A 25,765-nucleotide genomic window follows, 5' to 3' on the forward strand; every position below is an offset into this window, starting at 1 on the left:
TGTATGTTAAGAATATAAAATGTGTTATTAAATCATTTGGATTAGTCGACTAAGAGGTACTTAGTCTCTGTCAATCTATATGCCTGATATGCGAAATGAAATGGGTATCATTAAAACCAGATTTCTTCTCCGGTTTCCCATTCTTATAAGCTGCAGTCGCTGCCGTCGTCGTGCGGGGACCAGAAGACGGGGAGAGGAGGAGGAGGAGGAGGGGGAGGAGGAATCGTGGTTAATAGAGAGGTCAGCGTAACCACCAAATACGGCTGCGACAGTAGTGGCGGCGGCGGCGGCGGCGGCGGCAATATAACGACGGCGGGGAGGAAGAATAATAATAATTATAATAAAAATTAAAAATTAATAATTTTATATTAAAAAAAATAATTATAAAAAATTATTATAAAAAAATAAAGGTTTATATAATATATAAAATAATTTATAATATATAATGAAAGGGCTAAGGTATATATATATATATATATATATACTTTAATTATATTTAAAACGACCGAGCCCCTGCCGTCGTCTTCCTTCGTCCAGTTCTATCGGCCCTTATGGTAGCCCCCGTCGCGCCGCCGCCCGAGGAGCGCGACGTCCTCTCGGCGAAGTATTTAACGAGCGGCGCGAGGGTAGGGACGTAAGTAACGATAATACCGAGGTTAGCTTCGATATTAAATTATATTATAATAGGGGTTAAGTTAAAGTAGTTAAATAATTATTTAATAATTTAAACTTTAATAGTTAAAGACTTTAATTTCTTATTTTAATTATATTTTTAATATAATTCCTTTATTTTTATATATTAATTATAATATTATTATTTATTTTAAATATATATTAAAGCATTATTTCTTTAAATATTAAAATTAAAAATAAAAAGCCTTTATTTATTTAAATTTAAATAATAATATAATTCAAATCGCTTTAAAGGTATTTTAATTATTAAAAAAGCTTAATTTATAATATAATACTCCTTTATATTATAAATATATTATAAATTATAATTATAAGAAATATAACTTAATATTATAAATAATAAAATAATTAAAATTAAAGGTTTATTAAATAAATAATATTATTATAAAATAAATATATATAAATATAAAATAAAAATAAGTTTATAAATAATTTAAATCTATTATTTTTATTAAATATAATATTTAAACTTTTATATTAATTAAAGTTTAATATATATATTAATTATTAAATAATAATATTAATTTTATTATTATTATTAAATTAATTATAATTATATATTATTATTATTTTAATATTTTAATAATTAAACTGTTATAAATAGGATATAAATCTATCCTTTTTATTATTATAATTTATAATATAACCTTTAATAATAATCTATATTTAATTATAAATAATTAATATAAAGTTTATTAAAATTTATATAAATATATTTTAAAAAAGAATATAGGTTTTAATAATAATTATTATCTTCTTTTATTTAAAAATAAAGTTTATATACCTTATTATTAATTATTTTATAATTTTAATAATAAATTAAAAAGAATAAAAACTTTATATATTTTTAAAATTTAATTTATAATTTTTAAATATTAAATTTATTTTTAAAATTAAAATAATTAATATTTTTAATAAAAACCTCTTTTATTTTTATTTATTTAATTTTTTTTTAATATATATTATATATAATTAATATAAATAATATAAAATAAATAAATAATAATATAAATTAATAATAATTCTATATTAAAATAAATAAATATTTTAAATAATAAAATTAAAAAAAATTAAATTTTTAACGATAATAAATAATAAATATTAAATTCCTTTTTTTATTATAACTTTTAATCATAATTATTTATTATTCTTTATAATATAAAGTTTAAAATAAATCCGGGGTTTATAATAATATTATATTTAATTATTAAGAAAAGAATTATTTATTTATATTATATAAATTTAAAATTTATTAGAAATTATTTATATTAAATAATATAATATTTTAAAAATTAAAATAAAAAATAATTTTATATTTATATTTTTTCTTCATTATTTAATAAAAAATAAAAACGAAAGAAAAAAATAAAAGAAAATAATAATTAATTTTTTTTATAATTTTAATAATAAATATTACGTTTTTATAAAATTAAAAATAAATTATATAAATATAAAAAAAAAGGTTATATTAATTTTTAATTATTATTTAAAAATTTATTTTAATGAAATAACGAAATAAATAATATTAAAATATTAATAAATAGGAAATAAAAAAATTAAAATTAATAAATAATTATTTAATAAATATAATATTATCGATTTATTATTAATAAATTATTATATAATTAATTAATTTATATATTTATTTAATTTAATTTATTATATATAAAATAATAAATTTATATAATTTATTTTAATATAAATAATAAATTAATATTTTTTATAAAACGGATTATATTTATATTAATAAAAAAATTTTATTAATATATAAATAAATAATTATTATAATTTATAATATTATATAAATATTAATTTTTTTATTTTTATATAAATTATATTTTATATATATATAATAATAAATAAATAAAAATAATTATTTTAATTAAATTAATATAATTTTATTATAAATATATTTTATTTTTTTAATATTATATTTAAATTTATATTTAATTATTTTACTTTTAATATTATTTTTTTATATATTTAATTTATTTTTAATTTAAAATATTATTATTTAATAATATTTAAATTAATATAAATATTTAATATTTTATAAAAAGTTATATATATTTAATAATTATATATAATTTATTTAAATTTCTTTAATATATATTATATATAATTAAAATAAATAATATAAAATAAATAAATAATAATATAAATTAATAATAATTTTATATTAAAATAAATAAATATTTTAAATAATAAATATTAAATTTCTTTTTTATTATAACTTTTAATAATAATTATTTATTATCCTTTATAATATAAAGTTTAAAATAAATTTAAAATTTATAATAATATTATATTTAATTATTAAAAAAGGAATTATTATATTTATTTATATTATATAAATTTAAATTATATATAATTAAAACAATTTATAAAATTATTTTTAAATAATATATTAAAAATATATTAATAATTAATTTAATTATTATATTATAAAAGAATTATATTATATAATTTATTTTTTTTATAATAAAAATATATTTATTTATTTAAATTTTATTTTAATATATATTATATATAATTAATATAAATAATATAAAATAAATAAATAATAACTTTATATTAAATTAAATAACTATTTTAAATAATAAAATTAAAAAAATTAAATTTTTAATAATAATAATAAATAATAAATATTAAACTTTTTTTTTATTATAACTTTTAATTATAATTATTTATTATTTTTTATAATATTAAATTTAAAATAAATCCGAGATTTATAATAATATTATATTTATTTATTAAAAAAGGAATTATTATATTTATTTATATTATATAAGTTTAAAATTTATTAAAAATTATTTATATTAAATAATAAAATTTTTAAAATTAATATATATAAATATTAATTTTATATAAATTTTTAAAAAAAACTTTTAAAAATAAATATAAATTTTTATAATATATATTCTTTAAAATTTATAATTTATTTCTCTTTTTTATTATATATATATATATATATTATTATTATTTTTTATTTAATTTTAATCTTTTATATATTATTAAATATATATATAATTATTTAAATTTTAATATTTATTTATATATATTATAATAAATATTAATATTAATAATAATATTATATTATATATATTTATAAAATATATTTTTAATAATTTTAAAAAAGTTATATTATTAATTATATATTATAATATTTTAAAATTAAAATATTTTGTTAAATTTATTAATTTATTAAAACTAAAATACTTTAATATTATTAAAATCGTTAATAATATAATATTTTAAAAATTAAAATAAAAAACAATTTTATATTTATATTCTTTTTTTATTATTTAATAGAAAATAAATATAAAAAAAGAAATTAAAAATAATAATAATCGATTTTTTTACGATTTTAATAATAAATATTACGATTTTATAAAATTTAAAAAAGGTTATATAAATATAAAACAAAAGGTTATATAAATATAAAAAAAAAGGTTATATTAATCCTTAATCGTTATTTAAAGATTTATTATAATAAAATAATAAAATAAATAATATTAAAATATTAATAAATAAAAAATAAAAGAATTAAAATTAATAAATATTTCTTTAATAAATATATTATTATTAATTTATTATATAAAAATAATAAATTTTATATAAATTTTCTTTTTAATATAAATAATAAATCAACGTTCTTTATAAAATAAAAAAATATATTTATTAAATATATAATCTATTTATAATTTATATATCTTTTTTTTAATTAAATAAAATTTATTAAATAAAAATATTAAATAAAGAAATTATATTATAATTCTAAAATTATTAAATTAAAATAAAGTTATTATTATTTATTTAAATAAGAAATTTTTAATAACTTTAAAAAAATAATATAAAATTTAAAGAATTATTTAAAAAAGGAATATAATAAATATTTAAATAAATAAACTTTAATTAAAATCTTTATTTATAAAGATTATAAATTTTAATTATTATTTTTATTTAAAATAATAAAAAAGAAATATAATTCTTTAAAGGATAAATAATTATTATTAAAGTATATAATAATATATATATTAATTAAAAAGTTTTAAAATAATAATATATATAAAAAATTATTAATAAAAATTTTAATATAAAGATTTTAATAATTATATTAATTAAAGTCTTTATTTATATATATAAATTTAATATTTTTATTTTTATTATTTTATATAATTAATTTAACTTTATATATATATTTATTTAAATTTTTAATTATAATATTAAAAGATTTATTAAAGAAAAATTATTATTTAAATTATTTTTAATAATATAAAAATTTATTAATTATTATTAAAATATAGATATATGATTAATTTTTAAAATATATTTTATTATACCTTATATATTATAATATAATATAAATTACTTTAAAAATAATTATATATTTAAATTTATTAATTATATTTTATTTATATTTTTAATTAAAAAATATATTTTATTAAATAATTAATTTAAAATATTATTATATTATAAAAATATAAATAAATTTAATAATAAATTTATTTATACAAAAAAGAAATTTTTAAAACTCTATATAATAATAACTTTATAATAATTATAAATCGTTATAATAAAAAATTACTTTATTATTATTAATTATTAATAAAAATTATAATAAATTATAAAATAATTATAAATTAAATATATATATATAAAGGTATTATTATAAAATAAAATAAAATAAAGTATAAATTAATAAATTTATATTACTTTATATTAATTATTAAGTAAATATTAATTATCTTTTAAAATTTAAACGGAGAAAGTTTTTAAAATTTTATTATTTACTTTTTATATTTTAAAACTATATAATATAAATATATAAGAATAATAAAATATAAATTAAATAATAAATTATTCTTTTATAAAGAATATTATAATAAACTTTAAATAAAAATTGTTTTATTATAAAGAATATATTTATAGAACAATATATAAATTTATATAAAAAAAACCATTAATTTATACCTATAAATAAGTTAAGAAATACCCTTTTTATTAAAGGGTTTAATAAGAAAAAGAATTATAACCTTAATTTATTAAAGAGAAAGAATAATAAAATATATTATATTTTATAAATATAATATAATTAAATATAAAATAAAATATTAATAAAAAGATAAAAATTAAAAACTTATATTAAAAAATAAAATATAAAACTATTAAACTTTATTTATATATTAAAAATAAATATTAAGTTTTAAAAATTATTTAAATATAATAATTATTATTATACTTTAATTAAAATTAATTATAATGAAAATAAAAATTTAATAAAAAGCTTTAAAAATATATTAATAATATTATAATTACGCTTTAGAATAAAATATAAAATAAGCTTAATATTAATAATTATAAATAAATTTATTTAAAAATAATAAAAAGTTTATTAAAATAATACTTTTAAGTTATAAAATAAAAAAAAAGAAACCTTATTTTTATATATAAAATTATATAATTAAGAGAGTTATTTATAAATACCTATCCCTATTTAAATATTTTTTAACTATTTAAAACTAACCTATAATATTAATACTTTATTATTAAAATAAAGCGATAAATATTACAAAGAAATTATTTTTAAATATAAAAAAAAACTTTAAAGTTAAAATTAAAGTTAAAACGTATAATTTTTATATAAGGGCGGCGATTATTAATAATTTCCTTTTATATAAAATTTAAAATCTTAAATTTATATAATAAAGAAAAAATAAATATAATAAATTATTTATTTATTATTACTTAAAAAACGTTGATTAAATAATTAAATATAATAATTTTATTAATAATAAAAAATTTAAAGTTATAATATATAAATTATAATATGTATCTAAAATATTTAAAAACTTTAAAAATAATATAAATAATAAAAAAATCGAAATTAAAATTAACCCTTACCTTTATAAAATCATTAATATTATAATTATAATAAATATATTAAAAAGCTTATTTAATATAAAATAGTGTTTAAAATATTAAATTAAATTATTTAAAAATTATAAAAGCTTAAATTTCTTTAAAGAAATCTTTAAAGTTTAGTTAATAATAAAATATAAGGATTTATTAAAAATATTAATAAAAAATACCTATTTATATTAAATAATTTCTATCGCTAATTATTATTATAGCTATATAAATTAATATATTAAGTTAAACGCTTAAATTAATAATAACTAATAAATTATCTATAATTATTTAATATTTAATTAAAAACTACCTTTATATAATAAAATAATAAAAAATTAAAAAATTATTATCTTTTAATATAAGTTTTAAATAAATAAATATTTTATTAAGGATTTCTATAATAATAAAACTTTATATTTAAATAACCTTTAAAATATTAACCTATTTAAAAAATTAAATTGAACTTAAAAGTTGTTATTAACATGCTATCTCGTCGTCTAGATCTCGCTTCCATACGTAATGAGGACGGCGACTTACTACTTGAGGCCTTGCAGTCGCAGCTAGAGGCGATGAGGACCACGAAAAGACATGGACTTATGACGTTAGTTGTATCCGATCGATTTGAGGGGTTCGAACAACGCAGTATTAATTGCATTGGCCGCTTCTTGGGCACACCGGTATTTAATCTCGACCAACTGTCGTTTGACGATGTGCACAAGATATCTTCAGCTGCCGGCTGTTCTGGTCACTTGACTTCATATAAGGATTCGATAACCCACGCCCTGCGACTGAAGTACGGCTGTACCTGCGGGTGCTGTCTAGGCGGATTCTTGAGCCCTAGAACCAGACTTGCTCTCATACAGCAAGCCGAGTATCAACACGACCTCTTAAGCGACGACCTCTCCGACTGGTACAGTAATGAGTCCACGAGCGGCGCTGAGTGGGTTCAGGACCATGAATTCCTGCTCACCTTTCTACCTGATACTATCCGACAGAACTTGAAGACAAACAAGTCGATGCGACAAGGGTTCACTGCACTCTGCAAACACTTTGCCAAATGCCTGGAAAAGGGTTGGATTCATACCGAGGGCAATATCCTTTGGATTTTGCAATTCGAGAACAGGGAATGGCCACCTGTGACAAGAAACTACCTTGAACGAGGGGGCCCGGTGGGCGCCGTGGCCACAATGATTTTTGAGAGGGCGATCTCTCAGGACGAGTGGCCGAGTATCTGGAACGAGGATCATCGAGACCTCTTCACCGATGACAACCTTGCCGAATGTCGCAATGACCTCGAGTTTGGCTTCGTTAGTGGTCTGTATGGATATAAGAGAGTGTCACCAGCTTATTACTTCGCGGATTAAGGAAATGATACGATGTCTACGGTTTAAGTATTCCGTACGGTATAAAAAGTAGCGTATTATAATAGTTAGGGAAATATATAATACCTTATAAAAGATTTAAGAATATATTATTATATATATTTATTAATATTATTTACTATTAACTAGTTAATTAAGGGATTTTATAAAGATTTCTTAATTATAATTTATATTATTATCTTTAATCTTTAAAACTAATATAGTTTACTTTCCTTAATATATTTTAATATACCTTTTTTAAAGTATAGTTTATTAAAAGAGGTATATAAAGTATATTAATACCCTTTATTAATGTTAATATCTTTTAAAAGAATTAATAATTATATCCTTTTATAATAAGTCCTTTATTATCTTTATAGGTTATAATAGTTTATTATTATTATTATATATATAATAAAGGTATAAATATAATAAATTACCTTTAATTAAGTTAATTATTAACTTTAAGTTATTTAATTATTTAAATTATATCCTTTTAAATACTCTTTATTAATGTTTATATTACTTTAAGCCTTAACTATAATAATAAAATAAATAAAGGTAATAAATATAATAATATTTATAAATACTTATTATTATAATTTAAATATATATTAAAGTTATAACTATTAACTTAATATAATTCATTATAAAGGATAGTAAAAACTATTATTATTAAATAAAGTATTATTAACATTATTATAAATACTATTATAAAAATAATAACTATAAGCTATATTAACCTTAAAGTATTATATTTATATATATTTATTAAAAATATATAATAATTATTATTTTTAAGAAATTTTTATTAAGAGGTATTAATAACTTATAAGTTAAATTAAGTCCGTAAAAATTAGTTAAAAGAATATAAACTAAAGTCTATCTACCTATCTCTAATATAATCGAAGGCAGATATAGATGGCAATGAAGATGAAAGTCGGTGGATGGAAATACTATATGGACTGGTGGGACGACTCAGTTTAGACATATGAGAGAGGCGCAGCGAGGGTGACCTCCATCTGCAAAACGGCCGAGTCACAAGAACAGAGGGGGGGGTTGTTTCCCTGGCAAACTTCAGGTATCAAGGTCAACCACCCTAATAGCAGGCGCTACGCCTTCTTTACAACTGCTTTCTTCCTCCCTTCTGACGCCGGATAATAAATAGAACAAGAGACTGCTCGGGTCTCGAATGAGCGAAGCCATCGTCCAATTGGGACATGTAAACAGGTGAACTTGTCCTTATACCATAGGTATGTAATTGCATTAATATTAATCCCTTCCTTGACGCACTTAGATGACAGTATCGACATTGGCCAAGCTCACGACCTCGCGCATAGCGGCCGTGTAGGGCGTGCGCGCGAGACCCCTTGAGGTCCTAACAACCCAAAAGTGGAGGCCATGTTGAAGATGCGGCCGCGGCTCGCGGTGCCTACGGGTCCTACCAGACCTTTACGCGCCGGGCCTTCCGCTAGTACCACCACGCGCCCGCCAGGTCGGCATTTCTCTCGCCGCACCGCCGCGCCGGTCTGCGGTCTGGTACATTGTGATCATGCGCCCCGGATGCTGGTGTTGATAACCAAATCAACCAATATCTACGTAAACCAATCAAGGCCTACTGAAAATTGCTAAATCACCCAGACCATCAATCATACAACAGCGATTGAACGCGTTGCTATGCTGCGCCCCATTCAACTAAATGGGATTGCCGATGCCCTGGGGCTCTTGGCAGCCATCGCCTTTGAACACATAATTTTGTCCCTCGGGGGCGGTCGTAGAAGCCGAGAGCAAGTAACCCACGGATGACTCGGTGTAGGTATGGAGTTTGTCAAAAAGGCACCAGTCGGTGACACAGACGGAGCCGCTCGCTGGTTGGGACCATGATCGGGGGACAACGAATGGGTTGGTATGCAGAGCGAAATGTTGGTCGTATGGTAGCTTTAAATTGATGCGATGATCCCACAAAGCTGCGCAATCGTCCCTCGGGACTGCTGTGCAACTCAGAGGGACATATATCTCTGATGAGCGAGAGGAGAAAATAATCAATACATGAGAAAACGAGAAACAAGTCCCAATTAGCCACCTGCATCTATGTCGAGAATGCTACAACCCGAGGGTCCATCAATCACTGCATACTTAGCCAGGGTGGTCCTGGCACCAGGTGCCAGGTACCTGGGTCAGTCAATAATTGGCGCCCCGCATCATTAGCAGCTCAGCTCGCTAGGTTTCCCCCAGGCCTTCGACATAGCGGGGGTAACTCGCCGACCACACCCAGCTAGGCCTCCTTCGCAGTGCTCTCTTAGTCACCCAACAGTTGGTAGAATCTGAGCCACCACGACTTCGCAATCCCAATAGTACTGTGGGAGTCGCCATCCATGACCGCCTGACGGAGCGCATACTTTTTATGCGATGTATATAGTGGCCCGTCAATTAGTTGCGGCAGAGGTCGACTTCCATTCCTCCCATCAAATACAAATGCGAGCATAACCCCCACGACATTGCGTGCACCGGGGGCTTTGCTACATCGGAGCTCCGTGGCCGAGAAACATTCGCAAGGTGGGGGCTACGAAAATGAACTCGCCCCAAAAGAGATCACCACTGAAGTTCACATTACACGTACCACCGCTCGAACAATCTTTCACGGCACGCTGAGAAGTATCACTGCATGTAGCAACTCCTTCTTACACCATGTCACACTCATTCTCCTACAGATTGTATTCCAGCATCTTTCTCGCAGTAGTATTGTCATCTGGTTGATCGACTGTCCTGTACTTCATATTGTCACCCGCCCTGAACTTTGATCATGCTCATGCTGCGCCAGTCGCGCCAGTCGCGCCATCAATGTACGCATGCGATGCTGGCGATTTATCCTCTCTTTGCCTCGGCCTGCACTGACAGAGTCGCTCTTGTATCCATGGGTAGAGCATGCCCCGTTGGCGCCGTGCCGTGATATCGATTGCCCAGACCAAGTAGGCCGTCAACTGAACCAGCTAATTCCAAGATTCAGCACCATCATCCTTCCGTGCTTCTGGCAGCGCCTCAACTAGTTGGCACGTCCTGTATCAATAGATGCAACCCGGGGGCCCGTCAGTCAAGTCTGCCGTCGTCATGACCCTTCCTCCAGGGCCTCATCTCTCCCACTCCGCCTGTTCGGTGACGCAACAACTTCCTTTGACAAGCAATCTTCTTCCCTCGTCCGTGTTCTGCGAACAGGCAACGAGTGAGTCACGAGCCGTCAGATCTGTGATTGCACCTCCGGCCAGTTTCTTTGGTTCGGGTGGTTATTGCTCTTCACCATTTCGTCTTCCCTATTCTTTCATATTCACCCGTCGTGCATCGCCGGCTCTACTACGCTGGCAGTTTGGAACGGCTCATCTCGGAACCTTTGCTCGACCTCCATGTCACCGTGGTGCTTCCGAATTATGTCAACAAGACCGCGAACACCTTCGCCTCTCACGTCGGTCCGCACCAACCCCATGCCACGACCGAGTTGTGTCATACCGACGCCTTACAACAGGCCGTCAGCACCCACTTTGCATCCCCAGCCAAGCTCACCCAGTCCATAAAGGTTACTGCTCCCTTGAACACTGCCGGTAGTGTCCATCCTGATGGGCACTGGAACGAAGTTCACGTCTTTGCCGACAAGTCTGATTGCCGGGCTACTACCTATCGAAACCAGGGCATTTTCTACTTCAACGCCCGGGACGTGTTGTCTATTCTCTCCTCTACCCCCTGAGGCATCTGCAGTCCAACTTTCCGTGGCTTGTTGGCAGAGAATGACATTGGTGACGGGCCTTGCACTCGAGATGCTAGATCAACCCGTGGGTGCCGCCGCAATGCACCCTAGCTGACAGTGGCTGGCCCGGGAATGGAACATGGCTACCTACTCTAGACGTCGCTCCCGTACTGAATACACAGGTGTTGCCAAAACCGTGTGTCTTGCATTGTGAATTCGTGTCAATTCGGTGGCGCACCTCTTGGCTCATCGCCCCGACAACACTCATGTTAATTTTGCTGTCGATAAGTAAACGCACTATCACTTCTCAAATATTCAGTCCAATTAATAATATTGTAATATAACAATATCACTCGGCTACGCCATAGGACGGACGGTAACGAAGAAGCTGCAGTATTGGTACCTGGAAAGGAGCTGATTGATGCAATAGGCCATGGGCCATCCAAGTGTGGCTCATGCCACACTCCTAGCCACAACGGTTTGCAACCACCCACCTGTAACCATCTCGCACCCAAAACGTCAATACGCAATTTGATACACTCAATGCGCCCGACTTGCAAATCACTCTACCGTGATTAGATCATTTTTCTATGCAACTCATTGCCAGTCGCCCTCTGTTAATTGATAACATTTTTATGCATACGATTGGTCAATTGCATTCACTTCACAGTGCCGTACTTGTGCGAGCACGCTATCCTGTTTCGACTCTACAACTGCTCCCTTTCCACGTCTGGGTGCAACCTGCGCACGGTCGGCAGCAATTGATTCGAACGCAGCCCACCACATCTGGGATCTGTTGTTCTATAATAATACGGAGTAGGTAAGGTACCTACCTATGGGCTGGCACGATACCTAGGTAAATGTTGATTCTCTGCCCAAACAGGGACGTGCCCGAAGAAACAGAATCTAACCTATTCAAGGCCATTCGAAGTTTGACAGATCAATTCTTAGGCCGGGTTTCCTTCCTCAGCTACACGTAGCTGAAGTTTTCGACGCGCGCGCACGACCCACGACAGCCGGCGGGCTCAGCCAGTTGATTAAGCCGGCTTTTCCTGTCAATCAGCCCATGAGCTGTCCGTGGAAGGTGGGTGTGTTAAAGGACCAGCTGGTTCTGAATTCTAGGGGCTCTAGGAGACCTGAACTCTAGGGGTCTTAGGGAACTTCGGATGCTTTAGGGGGTTCAGGCCCCTTTTCAGCCGATCAGCAGCTTAGGTATGCGAGGACTACAGGGATCAATCGGATTGTGAGCCTCTGATTGGTTAGCTGAAAAAGACCCGAGCGCGGAAATTCAGCTGGAATTGGCCCAATCAGCTCGTGAAAAAAAAAGGAAACAGCTGGAGCTTTTGACTTTTATGCTTAAATTATGCTTAAACTATAAAGATGCCGAAAAAGCTCCAGCTAGTTGGAAAAAGGAAAACATGCCCTTACCTAGCCATATAATATCCACTTCCACGCCGACCACGATCATCACGAGGATCATTGCCGAGACCACCCCCATCTTTTGTTTCCTAATTATGTTCATCATCGAATCGGATTACTCGCCGTTCGGCTCGAAACATCGTCACCACAATGAGACTGTACGTCGCACCCCATGACCGTTGAAGTGCACACCTTTGTGTCGGCCCTCCTGTGACAATGGCTCGATCATCTCCCCATCGGCCTATATATACAAACCTAGTTCTCAACATGAACGAGACCTTTCCACGGCCACCAACCAGGACCTGGGCCTTGATCACCATGTTGTCGTCGCCGATGTCCTTGGCAATCTGCTCGGCCTCGACGGCGGAGGTGGCGTTGGAGCCCTTGGGGACACCGACGCCATGAAATAGTGGAGGAACAAAAGTAGGTGAGACGGGTACGCAGGAGGGAACCGCCGTCGTCCCAGTAATATTAGTGGAAGGACTGCTGGACGCTGCGTCTTCAATGCGTCGATGAACCAGACTACCAACAACTGTGGTCCCATCACCTCGCCTGTTGCGCGCCCGACCAGTTCAGCGTCGTAAAAAGCGCCACAGCCCGTGAACATATCGCCGCCGGCAACGCCCACCATGTCCATTGCTCATCCTCCATCTCCCCTCCTAGGCAACGGTCCCTCCCCACGAGGCCCACGAAGCACCATCTTAATTCGCCTACGTGTACCGTGCTGCAACAGCCGCTGAGCCATCAGGACCTTTCACTACCAGCATATAGTTCGGCATGATTAGAAGATCATGTTGGGTTGAAGGGACAATAAACCCATCGAGATGGGTACGTATTCCCCGGTCGAGCTGCTCTGGGCGAGCGCCATAGTAACGATCTGGATTTCCTGGCACGAGTGAACCACTGTTAACTGATCGAGGTTGTTGAAAGGTATTTGTCCAGAAATACATTTGCAGTCTGCGATGTTCCCTTGAATTATAGGGACTACGTTGGTGACAGTCTGCCACTCCTTCGTTGCGTGCGCGTCCTCTTCCTCGCATTTCTTGAAGTCTTCATTCGTGAACCGTGAGGGAGACAACGATGGTCGGGGTAAGGTAAGAACCGCTCTACTCTCTTCAAGATTGTCGGGATGTGGAGGGGTGCCGCTATTCGGATATTCGTATCTGTGGGGGTAAATGCCGTGGTCGATGAGATGTTATTGGAAAGTACAATATGGTCCGGTGCTCTTGGTGCTTATTGTGTTAGAGCTATGTTTCGTTGGTGATTGTGAACTGCGCTTCCGTCGCTCAAGGCTGTATTGGCTCCTGTTGCGGAACTATGATGTGTTAGACATGGCATATGGACCAGTGAGGTGGTGACGTATCTGACAGATCCGGGCCTCCTTCCTTTGCGACGTGTTTTATTCGGCGCAGACGCGCGGGCGTCGACGTCTGGAGGTGTGATGAGGCGGACTGGAAGGACTGGCTAGCCCTCTAGCCCTCCTTGTGTTGGGACGGTTGATCTCGCGAAACCGGATACAAATGAGTGGAGCTGATCCATCCCCAGCTACAGGGGACATGCGCCGGCTGCCGCCTTTGAATTGGGTAGGATACACAGAGGGTTCGTCTCTTGTTTCTTCTCTCGACAGTTGCCCTTACTCGGATCAACGAGTCCATTGTCACACAATTTCGGACGTAATGTAGTAGTTATTATCGCCAAATAACTTTCGACTCTGTCGCGCTGCAATCCTCCATAGAGGGGGGGGCCAGGCCAACCTCTGACAAACCATGGGTCAGTGCGCTGCCAAAGAAAAAAAAAAGAAACAAAAAAAAAAAAACGATTGACCTAGAAATGTGTGGAGCGAGGTGTCTAAACAGTGTGAACAATAGCACAGGGAATAACCCCACTAGGCAGGCAGGCGCTAGATTACCTGATTCGTTGACCCCACATAGAATAATTATCCTTCGCGGCCAAATCGCCGACCCTTTCAATTCCATCTTCATCCTCACCGAGACTCACAAAGCTCATCCTCGCCGAGACTCACAAAGCTCATCGTCGCCCGTTCTGTGCGTCACCAGAACAGTAGACGATAGCATGTCGCCGAGAGGATCTTCTCAGCCGCAAGGCCAACTGCTAGATGCGGGTCACAATGAAGCACTTCATCAATCGCATGAGCCGCACCACCCCCACCACCACGAACCGCAGGTCCAGCCGCAACACCAGCAGCCCAAAGGCCAGTCCAAGCCTGGTGGGCTTCACGATTCTGAAGATTCGGCCACCTCTCCCGAATTGCACCTTGCGTGTCAGGATCTCCCACCGAACGCCCGCCTCGTTGCCGATTTCCTCTTCCACTTCAATGCGCAATCTAGCCAAGAGGAATCCAAGGTCTTTACCCTCCAACTGGCCGACTTCAACGCCCTGGAAGCCAACGATTTCTGCCAGCAATTGCTCGACACTAAAACTCACTCCTACGACTACATCCCTTCGCTTTATCGGCTCACTCTTACCATGGGGTCGCCAAAGGCTGTCCATAATAAGGCAGCTTATAGCCTTATTCACTTGATCTTCTCAGCTTCTATCAATGCTCTCCAACAATCGACACTCCCCGCCTCTATTGCTGATGCTAAGCTCCAATTGGGACATGGCACAAGTGAAGTTGGCGTTAAACAAGACGGCACCAAAACCACATCGTACAAGCTTCCCGATGGCGAAATTGTATTCGACAAGCCCAGCAAGGTCATCTCAGCTTTCTAGTTAGAAGTTGGATGGTCTAGCCCAACTTCCATTGAGAATACCATCGCTGCTATGGCGGAGCGATGGGGTCAGCCCCGAAGTGCTATTCACATCAATCTGAAATACAATAGCCGGAACCCTGTTTTGTCCCTCGAAGATGCTATCGGTCTCGAAATTATCCGCATCGTTGAAGACCAAGATACATGGGGACCGACGCACGGTTTTTCCTGCAAGGATATCCGCCAACAAAACCCGGACGATACGATCGAGTTCTTCTTATCGGATTTACATGAGGATCTTCCTAAAGAGCCCATCGAGCTACGGTACGGTCAGATCGTCACAGCGGTCAACGAGGCAATCGAGTACCACCTTCGCTACAACCAAGAGCTCGAAAAACCAACTCGCTTAAAAGCAAAGCGTCTCCGCAAGAGAGAAGAGATAAGCAACGACGATAATGTCCGGGAGATGGATAGCGCAGAGGATAGCGGCGAAGAGCAGGCGGATTCGTCTTACCGCAGCAGTGATGATTCCATTGCCGCACAGCCGACATCGTTGCGTCGCTCCTGTCGTCTGGAGACCAGGAAATCAGGTGCGAGTTAAGACTCTAGCGGAAGGTAGAGACAGGGAACATTATTGGCAATTGATATGATCCCCGAGGAAGGATTACACATGTGTCTTTCATGGTGTTGCGGCACAGGTAGTCGATGAGAGACGCCACGGTTGCAGGCTTGCCCTCGCTGGTCCGAGAACAGCATCTCCAGGCCTTCAGAAAACTCGATGACGATGGGTAATTTGGCGACCTCTGGCGAGGCGGCCTCTGTTTCGTGAGCCATGCCTGAAATTCTATGGGTGGAGATGAAGAAATGGAATACCTAGCACCTAGGTGCTACGGTGCACTTCGGGACTTGGGCCTGAACTGCCCTGTAAGCTACATTGGGGCCGAGTCGACTAGAAGAGGCCCGAGCTCTGACCGACTTTCCCCCACCCATTTAGGTAGCATTTCAGTCGGAAAAAGATGGAGAAAAGAGGAAGAAGCTCCATCTTTTTCGATTCGTTGCAATACAGCAATCATCTACAGCCTTGACTCCCAGATTGCCTACACCGTGACAATAGGGGGTTGCAGCAAGTCAGTAATGTTGGTGGTTTTGTATGAGTAGACAATCCCGTGATCGGGATACAATTACTCACGGAATTTAACTCCTCATGTAATATTATTCGCGGCAAGAGAATTGAATGTTTCAAGTGGCCCGAATGATACGTCTTATCGACTTTGTTAACTCGGTTGATCTTGCTCTCGTCGTCCAAGACCTCCTAAACCTCCAGGATGGTGTCCTTACCTCCCGAAAAGGTCCCGCTTTCCGGTGTGTTGCTTGCCGCAGCAGTATTTCTACCATTGAAGACTTCAAGATCGCTCAGCTCCGTAGCATCCTCGAAAGAAGTCCCGGGCGTCATCATAGCACCTTCAACGCCACTCGGGGTACCGGCATGTTTAAAATTCAGACCGCGAAGTTACACGATAGGTATTGCATGGGAGGCCGAAACGTAACCCGAGAGAAAAGCACACGCTATCTCTCCACGGTTGCAACCAACAACAACATTACTTTGACCTTCACTTTGGCCACTTTGAGGAGTTTCGAACGCATGACCTGAACCGCGCAGCAAAAAAGCCGAGATGACGTAGGGTCATGTACATTGGAGGCTTCGTTCTCGAGGAGGAGCTGATCCATAAGCTTCCTCAGGGACTGGTACTCTAATGACAATTCTTGCAATGACTGATCAAGCTCCGCAAAGATAGCGCGGACGCACGGTACCTGCGTGATGGAAACCTCTCCCATGGCGGGCCACTGTGCACCCTGGCCGGTGAAAACTTCAAACACTTGGGGTCTAATCTGGTCATCCGAGCTGAGTTTGGGGATACTCCCTCAACCTCTCCATAGCGACCTTGAGCGAAGCCTCGGAGCTCGCAGACACCATGATTAGGGGCTTTATCGTTCACGTTGTGTGCGCGGCACCATCAAGGTTGAGCTCATATCTCAGCAGCTGTCACACCCCTCAGCACACAGATTTTAGGCCCCAGATTCTCTGCTATGCTGCTTCTCTCACAATGATTTAGCCAGATCCCAAACGTGTAGAAACAAGCAACATTACTGATGGAAAGAGGTCGTCAACCCGTTGCCTGGTCCCTCTTGCTAATCAGTCGAAGCGGCGGTTCTTCCTCACCTCCTCGGGCGATAGATTGCGGCTGGCTCGAGACCGTCGTTGTCTTGCCGTTGAAGACCCAATCCGGGTGTGCCCCCGTGTGCCACGCGCCCGGATTGCCCGGCGCCCGGATTGCCCGGCGCCCGGACTGCCCGGCGCCCGGACTGCCCGGCGCCCCGAGCCGGATGGCGTCCAGGGCCGCCACGCTCGTCAGAAACGTGACCCGGACATAACTGCGGCACTCCGGACGGGGAAATACCGGTCTTTCCTGAGTCAGCGAAACCGGGAGAGTCGGCCACGGCCGCCGCATACGAGCCGGTCCTGCCGCCGCCGCCGCCTGGCCCTGATGACGACTTGGGTCGATGCGAAGACGTCTGCACTCGCTGCTGCCCGCTCATCTGCGCCCCTGGATCCGACCTGAAGACCCGTAGCCGAGTCTGAAGCCGCAAGGGGCCGGGGGAGGCGCTCTTCATCGGCGGCACTGGCGATGCTGTACATATAGGTGATCAAGGGCATCTCGAAGGGGCCCATATACGTCTGCAGCCGAGGGAGAAAAGCCACGATCCAAAGGAAAGCCCACGGAAACGCGCCCACCGCCTCGCCAAGACTGCATGAGGTTCCAGGGTCTCCGGGCCAAGTACAGGTGGCACCCCGCACCCCGAGAGCACCAAGACCTGCGAGCAAGAGTCAAACTGGGCCCAGAACTGGGCCTGCTACGGCGTGCTATACGTCACAGCCGCGATAAAAAGATAATTAATAAAAATATTAATAATTAATACGGCGCGGCGTGGCGCGGTACGGTACGGTGCGGTGCGTCTATATCGGCCGATGCGATACGCTAGGGAGAACTCGTGATGTTTTTTTTATAGTAATGTAGGGCGCTTGTCGGCGCCGGCAAGCTCGAAGTGCGTAAAATTTTCAGGGGCGTAGCCAAAAACAGGTGCGGCGCGAAGTTCACGCTTTGCGGGTGTTGACAGGGTACGGTGTAAGCCATTTGTTGATATAGTCGTGTAACTTCTCCAACTTATAGTCACGTCCCTCGCTGCCGCTCGGGACCGAGCCACCTGTAGCATGAAGAAGGAGAGTGCATGTCGTCGGCGTCAAGCACTTGACCGTCAGGGCGGGCCTTTCCCTTTCAATGAGAGATCCTCAGCAGCCACGGCATATTCTCTATATTGGGGTTTGGGGTTTGGGGTTACGACCGAGAGCATTGTCACCAGCGAAGCTTCCTTGGCATGCTTCGCATCCGTCCGGGTCAGAAGCACGAAGCAACCGGATGCCCTTATCTGTATTCGCTGTGCCTACGGTCGCCAGCGTGGTCCTCAGTGCGTGCTCATCCTATTCCTAGACTTGCCTTTATTCGGGTTTCCCGCCTCAAGGCGACCCTGTCCCCTGATCATATCTATGTTAGCATACCAGTATATATAGCCATATAAGGGTCTTGCCCGGCATCTCTGGCTAGCGAAGTGCCACCGCTCCGCGGTCCTTTTGGTTAGCGAAGTGCCACCGCTCCGCGGTCCTTTTGATTAGTGAAGTAACTACCCCTTATATATTTAATATAAAAGAATTAATAATTTTATTAATTATTTAATAATAATTTATTTTTATAATATAAAATATAGATATATTAATTATAAAAATAATATAAAGGCCGTTGAAAATAAATTTTATATTAAATTAATAAAGGTAATAAAGAAATATATATTTAATAATAGAAATAAATTATTAAAATTTATTAAAAGAAATACCTCCCTTATAATTACTATAATATAATAGCTATACCGGCTCGTTTTTATAAGGAACGTTTAAATGCTTATTTAATACGTTTTAATAATATAATACTACATTTAATTAAATTATCCCTTTACTTTAAACCTATTAAATTTAATTAAATAAAAATATTTAAAATAAAACCTTAAGTTTAAATTTTATTTTAAAATTTTAAAAATTACTTTATATCTTTTTTAAAATAAAGAATAAAGGAATATAATATTAATTTTAATATTATTAATTAATATAACTTTTAAATTATTTTAACCCTTTAAAAGTTTTAATTACTTTAAAATAACCCTTTTTTCTTTAAACTTTATATTATAATATATATAAATATTATTAAAATAAGAAATTATTTCTATTTAAAAATTATTAATTTTTATTATAAATATAATATATTTAATAACTTTATTTAAATTTACCTCTTATAATTCCTATAATTAATATTAAGTTTTATTAATATAACGTTAAAAAATAATTAATAAGTATAAATTAAAAGCTAAAATAAAGAAGGTTAAATTAAAGGTTTAAGCTAAAGGGGTTAAATTATAAATAAAGTTAAAGAAATTATAATTAAAAAAGAGGTAAAGGTTTAAATAATATACTAAATATAAACTATATTATTATAATAAGTATAAATTAAACCTAGTAATATATAGGCTTAATCTTATTATAAAGTTTATTTATAATATTATTATAAATAATAATAGCTTATATTAAGCTTAAAGTAAAATATAATAGATAATTAATAAAGTAATTAATAAATCCTTTATTTATATTTTATAACCTTAGGCTATTTAACTAAATATTAATTTAAAAGTAAATAGCTTTATTAAATATTAATTTAAAAGCTAAATATTATATTAAATATTAATTTAAGAGTATAATATCTTAATATAATAATTTAAGCATTATAACACTTTAATAATAAGAAATTAAGAAAAATATTTAGTTTTAATAATATTTATTTCATTTTATATATTAAGTATATAAATTAATAAAGGTTATTTAGTCGACTAATTAATATAATTCATTAATAAATTTTTATTTTCTCCTAACATCCACAACTAGTAACTCGCCACATAACAGTAAATTCTCGTAGACCACAGGCAATCCGCCATCTTTTCTTATTCGCTTCGTACGAGAAGATGTAACTAAAGTATGTGTGCGTGCCCCGATCTTTCCGTCATACGTCATGGGCCGCCTCATGTACCATGTGAACCTCCGTCTTCTTCACAATGACCCCCTCAGGCTGCTCCTCCTGGCGCGGGATCATCGACTCCTGGCTCTCGTTATAGTTGTTATTCTTCCTCCCCGCCGCCGTGTTGCCGCCGCCGCCGCCACTGTCGCAACCGCATTTCGTGGTCACGCTGACCTCCCTACTAACCACGATCCCCCCTCCCCCTCCTCCTCCCCTCCCCGTCTTCTGGTCCCCGCATGACGACGGCAACGACTGCAGCCCATAAGAAGCCGATCGAGCCCCCCCCGTCTTTCTTCCCCCGGTGCCGCCGCCGTTGGCCCCCGTGGTGCCCGTCGCGCCGCCCGAGGAGCGCGACGTCCTCTCGGCGAAGTACTTGACGAGCGGCGCGAGGGTGGGGACGCAGGTGACGATGATGCCGAGGTTGGCCTCGATATTGGACCACAGGGTGACGGGGGCCGAGTTGAGGTAGCTCGTCAGCTGCTTGATGGTCTGGATGCGCAGGATCTGCGTGACGGTGATGAAGAGGCCCGTCGCGAAGAGGCCGAGCAGGACGGCCTTGCGGCGCTTCTGGATGCGGGAGCGGTACAGGGTCGGGAAGGGGAGGAACATGCTAGATACGAACAGAAAAAGAAGGATTAGAGATGTTGTAACAGTAGACATGGGCGAGAGTGGCGGGAAAGGGGAGGTGAGGAGGAGAGGGAAACCTACACGAGGAGGTCGAAGAGGATGGTTAGAGACGCCATGCTGGTATAGAAAGGCACCGCCGTCACGCAGGAGCCCTCTTCGATGGTCTTGTCCCACTGCTTGGCTATGGGCGTGCACAGAAACAGCTGCACCAGGAGGAACGTGGTGTGGAACATGGTGCAAGCCACGCCCACGCATATGATCGTGATCCTCCACCCCCGACCAGGGATGATCCGTAGGTAGGAAATCAAGAGGCTGAGCTTGAAGCCGAGGATGGCAATGATGTAGCTTCCGATATCGAGTTAGGGGAGGAAGGGATCGTCGTGGGATGGGAGGTGGGAGGAGCAGCTTACAATGGCGAGCCAATGTATTGCACCAGGCCGAAGTTGTATACGTCCTCGGCGGGCATGTGTTCGATGTTCTCCAGACCCAGACCCCATTTCGTTTCTAGTAGTGCGTGGTATTTTCATGTTAGTAGCCGTAACTCCCTTGACAGCGCGAGGAGGGAGGTTCTCACGAATGACTGTGCTGACAGCGTAGCCAAAACCGATTATCTGTGCTCATGGTGTCAGTGATGCTATCTATCCTGCAACTTGGGATATCTGTCCTAATGGTCGACATACCCAGGTCACAAAGATGATCCAGTCGTCTTCAGTAGAATCAATTCCCTCGGTCAGTAGATGATGCAGCCAACGAGTTATCTCCGGTGGTGGTCTTACCGGGACCGACGAACTTCAGGAGAACGAAGCGCACATAGGCCCTACAGAGCACGGCGAAAAGCGACGCACTGGAGAACACGATGGCGATCACCGAAATGGCAAGCCCTCGGTTGGGGGCGTCGTCGTCGGTGTTGTACGCCCAACCCATGGTACGCAATAATGAACGGAATCACTCGCAAAAAGAGTCGGGACCCAAGCGATTGGGGTCTTCGATTCGCAGGAGCGAGTAAGTAGTCTATTAAGTACGAGCTCGGTTCTATCTCATTCCCCCATGGGCCCCTGATGATCCCCTTAGATGTTTGCTTCGGTACTCATCTTCGCTCGCCAGCCAAGATTTTTCTTTCTAGCCTCGCAATCTTAGACTAGACGGGCGCCACCGCAGAATGCTTCGCGGGCAGGCAATAACACGTGGATCAGGAGGGAAGGAGGGAAACGCCTCGCTGAAGAGATCCGATCGTCTACTGCCTATTATATGAGCAAACATGCGGCTGATTTGGGCGTGGCGCTGGTACTAACGATTCCGAGCGGTCGGGACGTGTGTCCCATGCGTCGAATCAAGATGCCGCAACGGTAAGGGGGCACGGGGGCAAAGGGGTCCTAGTCTCTTCAGCAGCCTATCCTGCACGCAAGGGGGACAGGTCGTCTTCTGGATCTTGTGCAACATCCCTGCATAAAAGATGTTCTCCCCCATCTCCTTTCTTGGCCATGCATGACAATGCAAGAGTTGGAGGACGTGGCCGGCAAGCGGCAGCGTTGTGGCTCATGTGACGTGGCCCGTGAATACGCCGTATCAGCACTCTAGAATAAGCAACTCGCCCATTGTTGCCGTTCCCGTCGCCAAGGGTCACGAAAGTCATGCATGCATCATGAATACATCACATTTAATGTGGCATGCAAGATATGCAAGATGCTACGCAGTCCTGCGGGGTGGAAGAACGGAAGTCAAATCGGAGAAGGAAGGTCACACCGCATTTGATTTGATGGCACGACTGTGTATAGACAAAAGCAAGCGAGCAGCTATAATACCAAGAAATGACATCTCCAATATAAGTATCAGAGATTGCATGTGCTATTGATACGTCTGGAAGCAAGCGATTCCTCTCATCTTCTTCACGCCCCTTCCAGGCACTCACTCTCCTTCTTGACACCATGAAGCTCTCCAGTCTCCAATCGTGCGCCGTCGTGCTCGGCACCGCTTCCGCCGCCCGGGCGCGCTTCTCCCCGGTCCAAGACCCGGCCGCGTCGTCCTGCAAGTGCTTCCCCGGCGATGCCTGTTGGCCCTCCGCCGCGGATTGGTCCGGCCTAAACGCCACCGTCGGCGGCCGCCTCGTCAAGACGGTGCCCCTGGGCGCCCCTTGCCACGACCCGAGCTACGACGAAGCCGCCTGCAAGCACGTGCAGAGCGAATGGCACTGGGAGGAAATCCAGTAAGTTGTTTCCCAGAAGGAACAAGGAGCAGAAGAAGAAGGCCCGGCAAATATATTGACACCCCAACAGCATGGAATCCTCCTCCTCGGTCATGACCCCCATCTTCGCCAACCAAAGCTGCGACCCCTTCCAGCCCCGGACCGAGGCCTGCGCGCTCGGCAACTACGTCCGCTACGCCGTCGCCGCGCGGGGCGCCGACGACGTCCAGGCCGCCATGGCCTTCGCGCAGCGCCGCAACCTGCGCTTCGTGGTCCGCAACACGGGCCACGACTTCCTGGGCCGGTCCACCGGGGCCGGCGCCCTGGCCATCTGGACGCACCAGTTAAAGAGCATCGACTTCCTGCCCGACTACTACTCAGACGGGGAAGGGGCTACTAATGATTGGTATAGAGGCACGGCGGTCAAGCTCGGCGCCGGCGTCCAGGGGTTCGAGATCATGGCGGCGGCGCGGGACCGGGGCCAGGTCGTGGTCGGGGGCGAGTGCGCCACCGTCGGCGTCGCGGGGGGCTACGCGCAGGGGGGCGGGCACTCGGCGCTCAGCACGCGCTTCGGGCTGGCGGCCGACAACGTGCTGGCCTGGGAGGTGGTCACGGCCGACGGCGCGCTGCGGACGGCCAGCCGGACCGAAAACGCGGATCTCTACTGGGCCCTCAGCGGCGGCGGCGGCGGCACGTACGGGGTCGTGGTGTCCATGACGGCCAGGACGCATCCGGACGCCGTCGTGGGCGGGGCTGGCTTGTCGTTCTTTGCCGCGTCTGAAGGCGACGACGACGACGAGGAGGCCCAAGAGACCTTTTACGCTGGGGTCCAGGCTTTCCATGAGGCGCTGCCGGCTATGGTCGATGCGGGCACCATGGTCGTCTACACCTTCAACACGACCTGGTTCTCCGTCATGTCCCTGACGGGCTACAACATGACACTGGAGGATGTCCAGGAAATTTTGAAGCCCGTCGAGTCCGCCCTCGGCGCTCTCGGTATAAACAGCACAATTGATTACACTGTAAGCTCAGCCACCCTCGCACCCCTTTCTTCCTCTCTCCCTTGTCCCCCCATCCAGTAGGAATTAGTCTAACCCCCAACCACAGCAATCCGAAACCTACTACGCCCACATGGACACCTACTTCGGCCCCCTCCCCCAAGGCGGCATCGAGATCGGCCTCTGGCACTACGGCGCCCGCCTCATCCCCCGCGCCGTCAACGCCCGCCTGTCCGAGACCTGGCGCTTCGTCGTCGAGCAGGGCGCCACCTGGACCGGCGTCGCCACCGACGTCTCCTCCTTTGGTTCCTCCTCTTCCTCCTCCTCCTCCTCCGGCTCTACCGATGGCAGTAGCAGCAGTGTAAACTCGGTCCACCCGGCCTGGCGCGACGCCCTCGTGCACTCGGTCCTGAACCTGCCCTGGTCCTTCGACGCGCCCTGGTCCGACATGGTCGCCCAGGCCGCCAAGCTGACCGACGTCATCATGCCCGCCGTCGAGGCCGCCACGCCCGGCGGCGGGGCCTACGGTGAGTTTCTCGTTTCCCCCCCCCCCCATTTCCTGCTCTTCACAGTTTTCTGACAATACATCACACCCGGCGTAGTCAACGAAGCCAACTGGCAGCAGCCCAACTTCCAGGAAACCTTCTGGGGCGCAAACTACCCCCGCCTCCTCGCCATCAAGGCAAAGTACGACCCGGACAACTTCTTCTACACCACGGTGGGGGTCGGCAGCGATGCCTGGGTCGTGGCAGAGGACGGCAGATTGTGTGCCGCCACGGGGACGCCAGGGCTAGCAGGGTAAGCTCGGTTGTCATTGTCCATACTTCAGGGCGCAATCGCCCTGTCAAGCAAGGGTCTGGGTCTGCAGAGAATATATTCATGTATTCTAGGGACCAGAGTGTATCCTGCAGAGCTGGCTCGTCGCGAGAGGTTTTGAAGAACAAGTATCAC

The 25,765-nt window shown here is 38.5% G+C and overlaps 8 protein-coding genes across 8 annotated transcripts; 5 read left to right on the forward strand and 3 right to left on the reverse strand.

The window, feature by feature from the left end:
* Nucleotides 1-7,088: 7,088 nt before the first annotated feature.
* On the forward strand, nt 7,089-7,970 carry PG985_009887 (uncharacterized protein; the record flags this gene model as incomplete). The annotated part of the gene is made up of 1 exon (XM_066829655.1): nt 7,089-7,970. The coding sequence occupies one exon, from the start codon at nt 7,089-7,091 to the stop codon at nt 7,968-7,970; it is 882 nt and encodes a 293-aa protein (XP_066682045.1).
* A 3,105-nt stretch (nt 7,971-11,075) lies between these two features.
* PG985_009888 (uncharacterized protein) lies at nt 11,076-11,703 on the forward strand (the record flags this gene model as incomplete). Its single annotated transcript, XM_066829656.1, has 2 exons — nt 11,076-11,187; nt 11,231-11,703. The coding sequence occupies 2 exons, from the start codon at nt 11,076-11,078 to the stop codon at nt 11,701-11,703; spliced, it is 585 nt and encodes a 194-aa protein (XP_066682046.1).
* Nucleotides 11,704-13,211: 1,508 nt separating this feature from the next.
* Nucleotides 13,212-13,901, reverse strand: PG985_009889 (Succinate--CoA ligase subunit beta- mitochondrial; the record flags this gene model as incomplete). The annotated part of the gene is made up of 2 exons (XM_066829657.1): nt 13,212-13,674; nt 13,837-13,901. 2 exons carry the CDS (start codon nt 13,899-13,901, stop codon nt 13,212-13,214), a joined length of 528 nt encoding a protein of 175 aa, XP_066682047.1.
* A 1,294-nt stretch (nt 13,902-15,195) lies between these two features.
* Nucleotides 15,196-15,855, forward strand: PG985_009890 (uncharacterized protein; the record flags this gene model as incomplete). The annotated part of the gene is made up of 1 exon (XM_066829658.1): nt 15,196-15,855. One exon carries the CDS (start codon nt 15,196-15,198, stop codon nt 15,853-15,855), a length of 660 nt encoding a protein of 219 aa, XP_066682048.1.
* Nucleotides 15,856-15,906: 51 nt separating this feature from the next.
* PG985_009891 (uncharacterized protein) lies at nt 15,907-16,434 on the forward strand (the record flags this gene model as incomplete). The annotated part of the gene is made up of 1 exon (XM_066829659.1): nt 15,907-16,434. One exon carries the CDS (start codon nt 15,907-15,909, stop codon nt 16,432-16,434), a length of 528 nt encoding a protein of 175 aa, XP_066682049.1.
* A 1,564-nt stretch (nt 16,435-17,998) lies between these two features.
* Nucleotides 17,999-18,549, reverse strand: PG985_009892 (uncharacterized protein; the record flags this gene model as incomplete). Its single annotated transcript, XM_066829660.1, has 2 exons — nt 17,999-18,274; nt 18,346-18,549. 2 exons carry the CDS (start codon nt 18,547-18,549, stop codon nt 17,999-18,001), a joined length of 480 nt encoding a protein of 159 aa, XP_066682050.1.
* A 2,384-nt stretch (nt 18,550-20,933) lies between these two features.
* PG985_009893 (uncharacterized protein) lies at nt 20,934-22,558 on the reverse strand (the record flags this gene model as incomplete). The annotated part of the gene is made up of 6 exons (XM_066829661.1): nt 20,934-20,960; nt 21,020-21,149; nt 21,252-21,617; nt 21,716-21,979; nt 22,045-22,138; nt 22,411-22,558. The coding sequence occupies 6 exons, from the start codon at nt 22,556-22,558 to the stop codon at nt 20,934-20,936; spliced, it is 1,029 nt and encodes a 342-aa protein (XP_066682051.1).
* Nucleotides 22,559-23,559: 1,001 nt separating this feature from the next.
* On the forward strand, nt 23,560-25,616 carry PG985_009894 (uncharacterized protein; the record flags this gene model as incomplete). Its single annotated transcript, XM_066829662.1, has 4 exons — nt 23,560-23,837; nt 23,908-24,838; nt 24,924-25,341; nt 25,417-25,616. 4 exons carry the CDS (start codon nt 23,560-23,562, stop codon nt 25,614-25,616), a joined length of 1,827 nt encoding a protein of 608 aa, XP_066682052.1.
* Nucleotides 25,617-25,765: the final 149 nt, after the last annotated feature.

This window comes from Apiospora marii, assembly GCF_038362585.1.
Source record: "Apiospora marii strain CBS 49790 chromosome Unknown utg000006l_segment0_segment0, whole genome shotgun sequence".
In the NCBI taxonomy this organism is placed as follows: domain Eukaryota; kingdom Fungi; phylum Ascomycota; class Sordariomycetes; order Amphisphaeriales; family Apiosporaceae; genus Apiospora; species Apiospora marii.